We start from the raw sequence: 12,133 nt of genomic DNA on the forward strand, positions 1-12,133 counted from the left end.
CCAGAGGGAATGCAAGGATGAGAAGGAGGGAGCAGGGAGCCATGAGGCATATTTGGAGCATATTAAAGAATGAACAAGTTCCGTACGGCCAACATACCCACCTCTTAGCGAAATAATATCTGCCAGTGCTCTCGCTGCCGATATTTTAATGCCGACATAGAATGACGACATAATAAGCGCTTAACGGCAGGTGTGATTTATAAAGTTGTTTTGTGTTCGAGCTCACTTGCTATGTCAGTTATCTGCAGGTAAATATAGGCTCTTAAGGTGGAAGCAGCAGGCAACTAAGGTCCGCTTTTGTGGAGCCGGCATGTTGTCAGGCTGTTTTAAATGACCCTCAGGTGGAACAGAGACGTCCGCTGACACAGCCACTCCGTGATGGATTGCCTCCGACGCCTGTAGAAAAGAACCTAAATGGGGCAAGAAAAGAGTTACGTTTTTATATTTCACTGCCTCGGCGCGAATGCTCTTGCCTTGCGGCGGTGGCTTTCATGTAGCAAAAAGACACGCTCTCATACCTTGCCTGCCGTGATTTAAGGCCGCCGTTCTCGTAGCAGAGCGTTAAACTACAGACAACAGTGCAGTCTTGTAACCGGCGCCCAATCCCCACGTAAGCGACAAATGAGAGTGCATGCTGGGCTTGCGCATGGCTCAGTGCGCCTTTGCGCCTTCATGCTTGGCACCTCGCAATAGGGGACGTTGGCTACTTTCTCCAACAGCTTTGTGCAACAGCTCTGTCCATTCACTAGAAACACGAAACCTAACGTTCACTTGAAAATACGCACAGTTTTAACAATTGCGAAGATACTAAATGAGGCTTCTTGGTGCACTAAATAATAACATCACATCTTCTGCCTCAGTGGTAAAAAGCCCCCTAGCAGGCATTGATAATTACATAAAATAAATATTGTTTAGGGATAGAGCATGCTTCTTATCGCAGAGCATAGCATTCCGCGTTGTTACTTGCGGAATTCTACCTTACGGCTTGAAGAGAATACCGTGCTTCGGCAAGGAATCGAATTGGCTGGACGAAATATGATACTCATTTTTTATTCCCTAATAGGCTTATTCGTTTTTAGAGCGTGTAGCTCCCTAGCACGGCGAGTCAGGGATTATTTACGCTTCGCGAGTTTAGCCGAAGTAGGACTCACTATTGAGGCGGGGTTGTACTGCCATGTATATTAGCCACTCCAGAGGTTCAGCTGCTCAGTCCAGACTTCAAATCTGGGCACGTTCCAAGGCAATTCAAATTTTGACCTCTGCATCTAAAATTCCTTGAATGCACTTAGATCATCACTTTCATGTGCGGTAAGGCGAAAGCCTTTCCTGCAATTATTTTCCCTTATTTGCTGCTTTTCACTCATTCGCTTGTTTTTTTTTGTTTTTTTCCTCCTGTCTTATTTTTGCATTTTTTTCTTTATCACTCTTTCTAATTATCGTTATTTTGTTGTTTCTTCTTGTTTTTACTGTTTGTACTCTTTATAATGTTTTAGTAAATGTTTCCACTTTTACTCTGGTTGACTGTTTTCAATGCTGCTACTCAATGACTTCGCCTGACAAAACTTTGCAATCTTCATGCACGTTGTTTGCGCAATTTTTATGTCATCATCATCATCATCATCATCATCATCATCAGCCTGACTATACCCACTGCAGGGCGAAGGCCTCTCCCATATTTCTCCACTTAACCCGGTTCTGTGCTAGCTGCATCCACTTGACCCCTGCGAACTTCTTAATCTCATCCGCCCACCTAACTTTCTGCCGCCCCCTGCTGCGCTTTCCTTCCCTTGGAATCCAGTTTGTTACCCTAAGCGACCATCAGTTATCCTCTCTTCGCACTACATGTCCTGCCCATGTCCATTTCTTCTTCTTAATTTTGATGTATTTTATACAATTTCGACGTGCGTTGCTGTTTTCACGTTTGCACTCTATATCGGCGTCCTATGGCTAATTAGATATCGATTCAAATTTTTGGCTGGAAATAATTAACTACGCCACATCAACGAAAATTTGCACACAGGCACATGTTTACACCCTCTACCTCATACAGTTATTCCTTTACTCATAAATAAATACATTTCTAGGCAACGACCGGTGTGACTCACTCTTCGGACGCGCAAATGCTGTCCGCACTCATGATACTATAAAGGCTTTCGCCTTAATAACATCAAGCAAAGCACTCTCACTGCATCAACTGCTCCAATGCCACAGCGGTTTGAAACTTAATGATACGTACCGCGCCAAGGAAAAACCACCAACATGGCCGTAGGGAACCAAAGCAAGGTCCTCTGTCTCCTTAAGCACATGCGTTATCACAGGCCTCATCACGCTTCGGCCTTTTCCAGGTGTGATACTCAGTGATATAACATTTCACGCGCAGGTACTTACATTTAATTGGGCAGGTGCGCTCTACGGAATGTTCAACTTGTGGCATCCCGGAGACTATGGACCATATATTATTGGTGTGACCAGTGTATGCGGGTGAAAGAAATGTGATGGCCGCTTCCTTGAAGCATTTGGACATGAGGCCTTTGTCGGGAAGACTGCTGCCCGGCGCTTGGCAGGACAAGGGGAAGGGTGTCCAGGCAGTGCGTGCTCTTTGCCGTATTTTTATGTGCCACCGGACTTGATTCACGCTTGTAAACCAAGCTACTGCGCTTGTAGATATGTATTTCATATGCCTTCGCCCACATCTTCACCCATCATGATCTTCTTTCTTCTCTCCTTCCCCTTCCCCAGTGCAGAGTAGCAGGCCAGATTTGAGGTATTCCGGCCAACCTCTCTGCCTTTCCTTTCAATAAATCCATCTATCTATCTATTTGACTCCACCATTCCCCACCCCATATTTCAAAGCTCAGCTTAACTAATAAAGCTTTTGCTTTAAATGTTTGTGTTCCTTTACTTCCTCTATTGTGCCAGATACGAGCGAAACTTCTCCTTTGTTATGTTGGTTTCTTAAAACAATGCCTGACCAATGTCTGCTTGTGTGCAAGACCGAACTATTTCTGACGTCAGATATACCGTGACATTAACCGCCAGGTTTCTTTATTCGGAGTTCTTACTCCAGCGTTGTGCTTGCTTCGAGTGCGACACCACTTATGCTTTTTGCCTCGTTTCTATGGTTTAAGCTGTGCTGGGGTTTCTGTCATACCGATTCATTCTGGGCGATACTCCCGTCCGCTCAACGCTGTCACGGCGCGGTGCGCCGATCTTCCCACGAGAGTACTTCTAGGTCATTTGCGCGCGAGGTAGGTAATTAAGCTGTTAGGATGTTGTCACGCACCAGCCGTGCAGACCCATCCATTAGAGAAATGATAAACTGCTGTCAGCACCTTGCTGAAAACAAAGGCACAAAAATTGCAGGAAATAAACAAAGAAAAGAACAGATTTGACACGGATGGCTTTCCTGTCATAACTCATTCCTGTGGTCTTTCTAGAATTTTGTCTATCATTAAACATCTTTCTGCCTGGACACTCGCTCGTTTTTGTTTTCGCCAAATCGCTTCTTAATCAAGTTTGCGCTCTGAGGAAGATATATATATATATATATATATCTCAAGCACACTAACGCTGTTTCTAAATCTGTTTGAAAATAAATGATGATGATGATATCCACGCATAAATGGTGTATTTTTTTTTTTCAAATTTTCAGGCCCTTAATCATCAGGTATGCACTTGCGAGAAGATATACGGAACCCGTGAAATCCTGAAGAGTATCGAGTCTCGTATTTTAACTTTTTTAAATGTCAGGGGCATGCAGCTTCAGTATAGCTGTTTTCTTTTCTCCTGTGACCATTAAAGTATTGGCTAAGTGGTTGTATTTTGTTGTAGCTGATGTAAATATCCACAGCTCCGGCACAGTACGCGTGTCGCTAGACTGTGCATGTTTTGGCAGATTTCCGTGCTACCAGTAGCGCGTCTAAGTAACTTTGCCACCTGGAGGGCCTCAGTGCGTATGACAATACGGGCCGTGGGAGGCATGGGAATGACGACCACAGAGCGAATCGCTTCTTGCACTGCAAGCAGTTCCGCACAAAAAGAAAATGGAGGTTCAAGTAATTGAAACGTTGATGTCTCATTCAGTAAAGACTTGCTAGGGCAGTAAACTGCAGCTGTCACTTCGAAGGCTTGGATACTCGCGTCGACGTAAATTATAATGAATCCTTGTGGCAAGCGGGCGTCTTGTTCCATAATTCGCTCGCGAAGTGACGACGCTGTTTCCGGTGTTCTAGGCCGTCGTAAATCAGTTGGCTTGTTAACACTCAGCTGTACAAAACGCCAAGAAGCAAAGAACTGGCAGTGGCGGCTTCAGAAGCGAATTTTACGAAGCATAAGACCTCAGAGCGCACGTTGCGTGAGAGAGGGTGCCCTTAAGCCTACGTGCATCATGTCGTGGCTGCACCAGTTGATCCATTGTGTTTAGCTGCGCGTTTTCTTTGAGTGCCACGATTAGTGCGATGCGAGGGAGGCAGGTGATGACCCTCCAATTGTGTTACGTTTTATTCCCTTCTTTCCTCACTGCCCACTGTGATCTCCTCTGAACTTGCAAGCAACGTATATTGCCATCGCGTCGAGTTTCAGCTAAATCGATCTCTTCCTTTGAAAACCTCGGCATGGTACAAGAGCAAAAAAGATAAATGGGAGACAGAATTGTTTCTTCAATAGACGCTTCATGCCGGAGCTTTTGTAATGGTCAGTATCGTAAGCGCATTCCTTTCCGCTTTCCACAAGCATCTGAGATGAGCTAGCGCGCCCAGGTCGCACGCTAGACCAAGAACGTTCAACGAAAACGAGAAACCTGATTTAGGTCATCATCGTCAATACAGATTAGGAAGCCAATTTTGGCGCTCACTGCTTAGGAAGCCTTGGTCGCAACCAATTAAATTTGACTTCACATGTCTGCCGAGGTCATCAAAAAATGCTCGCTACCTTTTGACGTAAAACTCTACATTCATTTCAACAGTAAAATGTATAATGTTCAAGTGAATTTTTATATCATTCTTTACTTCACCAAATGTTGAGCAAAACGAGTTTGATGTAATGGTCTCATTAATTTGTCTGACATTCAATACATTACAAGAAATACGGTTCAATCAGTGGTAGACTGCAGCCGATTGAAGAAATTTTGACACAGTTTTGAGTATTGATTCAAATTAAACTCTATGCTTCAAATGAACTTGCTTGCAAGGCAAATATTAGGATTTTTATTGCTTTTATTTCTTTTAAGCTGTTCTAATACTATCATGGGTCCATTAGTAAACGAGGGAACCGTGAATTTATGCCAAGGTGGCCGTTTTGTTAGTGTCATTGTATGACGTAGACTATTTGTAGCAACAAAAGCGCACTAAAAGACACACACGCATGAAAAAAAAACTACAGGATAAGTACTACTTACCCTTCCTTCCTTCTTTCCATGTGCGTCATTTAGAGCACATCTTTTCCCCCGCCAAAGGCTTCGTGCTATCTCGTCCAAACATAACATTAGTAAGACGTAGAATAAAAGAAGTTTTCACGGGAAGAAGTTATTTTTTCTGTCGATCGCATTTAGCCAAAAATGTAATGTTCAAATGTTTTTGGCATTTATTATTTTCTCCCCTGAAGCAGTTAAGTCCGTTTCTTAGATTGTTTTGCCATACTTTCCTTATGTTCCTGGTCTTGAAAACGCACAAATGGTTAAGGACACACGTTCAAAAATGTAAATAAAGAAACTTGCACTTATCTCATCTAACCAAGACCAGAACTTAAATTACGCTTTTGCGTCTTCAGTATCAAGAACACGAGTACCAGCAATGTGCAAAAGTTTTGCGGGCCTTCAAGAACGAATTTTCAGATAGTTTCGCGTGATCGCCTCTGAACGAGCTATTTGATGTGACGTTTTTGATTTATTATTTTTGGCAAACAGGAGCACAAAAGAAGAAAAGGTCTGACCACGCTTTTGCTTTCTTTCGTTACTTTGCTTTGTGCCAGCCAAAGCTGCACTGCTGTGCGGCTCAATATTTTTTGCTCACGACTACAGGTTTAATAACCAGAGAAGAACGGTTGTTCGTGTCTCTCATTTTTTTGTAGAGTAAGTGTGCACGTGATAAAAATCTCTGCCGCATGTAAGTACATATTTTGAAAGCAGTTCTGCTTACGTGATCAGTATAAAAACTAAAAAAAAAAAACAAATTCGCTGCGCAACGCAAAATAACTGATGGTAATTAAAGTGTGAGGGCTTCTTATAAGAACTTTAACAGACCCTCCTACTTTTGCTCTATATCGGCGCAAATCCGCGTATATTATGAAGCCCGATTGTATTAAAAATAACTGATACCACCCTCGTTAGGAGTCTAAGGGGATGGTATTTTGATAAGAACATACGTGTAGTGCTGTTCGCGTTTTCTTTTTAAAGTTCCTTAGTTATATGCGGGCGAAGAAAATGTTGTACTACATAAACTATGTGCCCCAAATACATTTAGGTAGATATTAGCTACAGTTTAACATTCAATACAGTGTTTAAGAGGCTACTGTGTGACACATCGAAAAATGTAAGGAGTAACGATACAAATTCTGAAATTCTTAATGAACTCTAAATAGCTAAATTGTTTTATAAAATAATTTTGTGGTGTACTTCATTCTACGCATTTTGTGCTGAATTGCGGGATTGCATGCGTTCTTTCCAGTGTTTGAATCTCATCCATATACAACGAAACACAGGAGGACGGTTATTGCTAAAAGAACCTTTTTGCTATCCTTTCATTATGTTAGTTGACCAAAAAAAGACACGAGGTTGTATTCTACAGGGAGATTATCCTTATCTATTCTGCCGACAATCGCTTCACCTTAGCAGTGTTTAAATGTAAATAAAGTCCTTCGTTCAGCTTCATACCTAAGGACCCCCATTTTCCGCTATACACACGATAAGCTACAATAGTACATTGTCCACTGCAGCTTTTAGGGTCTATGCACACATCTATGTTTCCCTATGGAACCTCTAACAGCCATGTGACAACAGGGATGATGTAGCGTGTATACATTTTACCTCAACTCCTCACCTGTTCTCGGCTTCTACGAACAAGCATCTGTTTACGCTTTAGCCTTAAAAGCCCAACTAAGCGGCATATCTGTCGTTGGCGTTAGCGTAGGTGCGCGCTTGATTGGCGAGGAATGATTGGCAGGGCTCTAGGAGTTAACACCTGGCGGCTAGCCCATATCGACTGGCACTGAACGGTCGTTAAGTTGTACAACGGTGCGCGACCGCATCATATGACCCATGCTACTGGACCTAATAATCGCTTCGGGTTTTATGTGGGAGAGTGAGAACAAAATACAGAGCTCTTTCAAAGACTCTTACATTTCGAGTCAAGCACACTGCAGCATGCCAGGCAGGCATGTTTCATAGAGTTTTTTTAAACAGGGCATTATATTTTTTTTTTGTAACCATCAATATAATTGGGCAGCTTGCGAACGCATCGAAAATATTAATGTGCCTGCGGAACTGAAATAAGGTATTATTAATAAACCGTCTTCCAAGCAAGGGATTTATGCGAAAGAGGATCCACGAAAGGACCCAGCAAGCCGGAGCAATCAAAGCTATCGCCTCTATAAAAAATAGCTCAAGCGTCTTATCATTTTATTGTGAATCCTCTATATGCGGCTAAGGTGGCAAATGTCGAGCGTCAGAAGCTCACTTCGATTTAAACTTGTCAGCCTAACGTAGCAACCGCGTGACTATGTCCGTGTGCACACTTGAGTCAATACAGTGATCACTATTCACCATGGCCTACATGATCCTTGGCCCTTGACCATTGGCCTTGAACACCACCAATAATTGGGCGTGGTTACCCGAAACTTGACCTCAGCCAGTTTTGACTAATATTGGAATCCAAGTAGATTGGGTAGAATCAGTTCGATGGTCAAACTATAATTTGAGTCGGGCCATCCCAATGTCTCAACGGGATCGCTCAAAAACTCTGCCGAGTCGACGATCCTTTTGCACAGGTTAGAGATGTAACTACTCTAAACCGCTATGATTTTAGCGGTGTTTCTTCGAATAAATATAATTCCATGCCTTCTAATTAAGGTCGGCGAGGCCTGAACAAGGAAAGAAAGGGCTTGCATTGGCTTAGCTAGTGTTGCGTGAAGGCAACAGGAAAGTATAAAAATGAATGGGAAATTCAATAGACATACAAGGAAAACAAGCTTCTTATCGCCCATTTACTAGGGTTACCTTTATTGAGCTGAACCAGTAACCCTTCGCGACATTAAAGAACTGTTCTCGTCTCAGAATTCAAAGGTTATTGTTCAATTCGACCTCATCGATACTAACCCGTGCTTCTTTGGTACTCAATATTTAGGTACAAATTGCTAGGTACAAATTTTTTTGAATAAAATAGGTGCAAATATCTTGGGTAATTTTTAGGCAAATCTAAGGTTTTATGTAAGATTTTTAGGTAAGAAAACTGGAGTCAGTCTGAACATTTTTACACTGGCGCTAAGCTAATACGGCTCATTTAAAATATTCATTTTCTTTTGCTGTAGACAGACAGATAAAGGGAAAGTGGAAGGCGAAAATGCAACCTTAGATAGCATTCCTGCAATAAAACCACGTTTAAATGTGAAGCGACTGTTCGCAAGAATTACGAGGGGTGTAATATTAACGACCCCAAAGTTCGTAAAGGGTTTTGATTTCGGTTGTTCATTTAAACTTAACGCCTGAGAGTAAAATAAAGTTTGAATAGTCGAAGAACGCGTATGTATTGAAAAATTTCAAATTTAGAGGTGCGCTTATATTTATAGTGAGTGCTGAAAGGCGCTTGCACGAGAACTTCTTCACGCTTTTGCAACGATATTTGTATCACTCTTACGGTTACCTTTTGCGGCACTCAACGCGTAGGCCTACACACGACCACACAACTAGAAATATTTCAGCGGCATCTAACTGGCGGTTAGATATTGAGCAATAATGGCTAAGGTGGCACTACGGACGCTTTACACAATCATAGGAGGGTATATAATTCTAACTTGCGGCATCGTGGTGTTCCTTCGCTCCAGTAAGTGAATTAAAGTTACGAAGATCGATGCCGCAATTGATCACAATAACAGAAGAAGGTGGTTATGAAGAAAACGGTTGACTGTGACGCGCCCTGTGGAAGATAAAAAGAAGGAAATACATCCCAACCCATGCTGGTAAGAAGTGGTCACTCGTGTTCAAATTCAGTTTCTCAGGCTTTGAGCTTGACATCTTTGTCTTAACCTGTTCACAAGATATTATAAAACTGCCGGCCTTGCTCTGCGAAATACATGTCGTCGCCTTCATCATCCATACACTGATTTTCTGCAGTCACTGCACTGACTTCACGGCGCATTCTGCAGCTCTGATTGCGTAAAGTGTGAATACTATGCTACATGCTTGCATGGCACGGGATAATAGGAAGTAAGTTTCAAAACCTTGTAGGAGTAGTAAATATTTTTATTCCGTTAAGTTAATAAAGTTTGTTGCTCCAAAGCAGCAGATGCTATCAAGTACGCCGGTGCGAAGAGCTCCGAACAATTCAACTAATTATAGTTGTTTAGCGTTTACTGGCACAACACAGTGCACAGGCACCTCAATTTCGCCTACATCAAAAAGCAGTTAACAACGAGACTGAACCTGCATCGTTGGGTTCGACAGTTAAAAACCAGACCACTAATTTGCTCGACCCGATGTCCCCGCTGCTAGCCAGACGGCTTCAAAAAGGTCGCCCTTAGAGCTCGCTATCAAGACGTACGTGAGGTGAGACACACAAGGCCGGCTATACTGCTGCCTTATCGGTCGGCCGAGCCCTGTCTGTCATGTCGATCCATCCGCTGCTTACTAAACATACCGAGCCTAAGTGAAATTGTTCGGAAAAAGCCGCAGCTTAGCCGATGTCGTTTTTCTTTTCTTGTGCATGTCTGACTCATGTAGGCCATCGTTATTCCCTTCTTCGGCACTAGATACGCATCCGCCTTCTTGTTAAGTGCAGCTTTGTGGAGCTCCCTTGTTTTCTCAGTGTCTCATTCATCTGTTGCATGCCCAGAAACTTCATAGGCCACATTTATTGCAAATTTTCCGCTTCCTTATTATGCCACCTACGATGAAAGTTTCTCCTACAACCATGTCAGCAATGGAATCGTGCCTCCATAGCATTTGGGAGAGAACAATTGGCAGAACATGGTATGTGAATAGCTTGTGAAGTTTCATAATATACCGGTATGTTCCAAGATTCCTAATCTCACAACATATATAATATACAGCTCATGATCAAAGTCAGTATTCGAAAATGTTACTAGAACCACAGTTTGAAAAATCTCTGCTTCCGCTGTACATTGCGGGCGGAGCCCAGCGGTTTCCTGGGGTAGGTGGCGCGGCGGTTGAAATCGGCTCCTGACCGACACTGTGGAGCGGCAGCGAAAGCTGGTGCGCGGTAGGTGAAGGGCAGAATGTCCGAAGTAATAATTTCTCTAAAGCAATAATGCGAGCGTGTATTTTTATTTTTTAGCAGCTGCGACCTTGGTAGTCGCAAAAAAGGTTAGGAACTAATGTAAAATTTTGCAAGCAATCATTTTTAAGGCTCAGCTACATGCATGTAAGCGAAAACTCACGCAAACGCGATTGAGATGGCGCGTCGCGCAAAGCCTTCGCGCGAACAGAAATGCATGTGTCGCTTGGCTTGTCGATCGGATCTGCCGAAATAGAAAATTGCGCTCGTTCTAGTACATGCGCGATCATGAAGTGGATACGCGGCAGTGATGTACTGTCAGCGTACGTCACTGCTGCTCATTTCGTACGCTTTATTTTTTGCAGTGTTACCTTATGATTGTGCTTTGCCGCAAGGCTGGACAAGATACTTCAAACACAAAAAAGTATCTTCGATACCGACACTCGGTACCCAGAAAATTTATATTTTCGGCACAGTTAGGAGATACATCATCGAAATCGATTTTCGATACAGATACTCGGTACTATATATACTTCGATACATCACTGAAATTGCAACATAATAAAGGTGCTAATACGATTAGTGGCATTAGAAAATGTTACCCTGCTTTCTGCAATTGTTACTGCATCTTATAGCGTAGCTTTCCAGAAAAGGCTGAAACGAATCTGACAGCACGAATTGTAATTCAAGCTCCTCTGTCTGGGCAGCTGGCATTGTAAGAACTTCACACTAGATTGAAGCCATGCTTGCAATGAAGGGATCGCTTACACAAGTGGCCTAGCGAAACTATTATTTAAACTATTGCTTTTCATCGAACTGAACTGCGGGCACCTGGCTGTATATACAAATATATCTTAACCTTTTTCTGTTCCTTTTCCTTTCATACGATACGTTACTTATCCGGTGGCCCCAGTGTTTTCCCTTGTGCTAAAAGGTGCAACTTCGTGCGTTTAGAGAGGTGAGCAGTTATTTGCCATATGTGTGACAATGGACTTTAGAAGCTGTGCATGTTGTTCAAAGCTAGAAGGAAAACGACAAAAATAAATGGGTGAAAGTTTTCATTTGTCCGGAAAGAGCCCGATGTGGGCGTGCTAACATGAGGCAAATGAGAAAGCATCTCTACATACGCACACCGCAGTGTTATAATGAATGAAGAAGCCTTTTATCAGCGGGTAAGACTGAGCCATAGTCGCATCGACTAAACGTCCCCGAATGCAGTTAGGTAACTCTAGTTTCGAAATCGTCGCTTGGGAACTACAGCTGGTTGTACGTAAAATATAGAAGTCATATTTTTAACAAAGTGGCTGATATGCTGTCGATAAACAACGTATTTATTTTAAAAATGAACAATTTTCGCCTTTAAGATACAAACACATCTTTAAAAGTTTCATTCAAACTTTGCTAAAAGGTTTTGATAAAATAAAGCTGCGCTTGACAAAGCGCAACTTTTTTTCAAACTTGTGGGCTGAAAATTAAATTCTTAGCTTTGATATTGTGTATTGCGTAACATTTTAAACGTAATAGTTTTTCAAGAAACAAAGTCTAGTTGAAGTTTAGTGGGCTGCTACAAACAATGTTTTGTTTTCAAACATTGTAAACTACAAGAACGGCCGTTAGCTGTCTGCATCGTGGCCTCGACTGAGGTCTCTCCGGTAAGCCTAGATGACACAGTACATCAAAGTACACAATAC

General features: G+C 42.5%; 1 protein-coding gene across 1 annotated transcript in view; it reads right to left on the reverse strand.

Moving 5' to 3' along the window:
- Positions 1 to 234: 234 nt before the first annotated feature.
- Positions 235 to 12,133, reverse strand: part of LOC146191912 (uncharacterized) — a 31,044-nt gene continuing 19,145 nt past the window's right edge. Inside the window, exon 2 of the mRNA XM_084600398.1 lies at positions 235 to 410. Within this exon, the coding sequence (XP_084456524.1) occupies positions 235 to 410 (176 nt within the window). The remainder of the gene's footprint in view (positions 411 to 12,133) is intronic.

Source organism: Amblyomma maculatum, chromosome 4 (assembly GCF_055883805.1).
Source record: "Amblyomma maculatum isolate TAMU_Amacu chromosome 4, ASM5588380v1, whole genome shotgun sequence".
NCBI lineage: Eukaryota > Metazoa > Arthropoda > Arachnida > Ixodida > Ixodidae > Amblyomma > Amblyomma maculatum.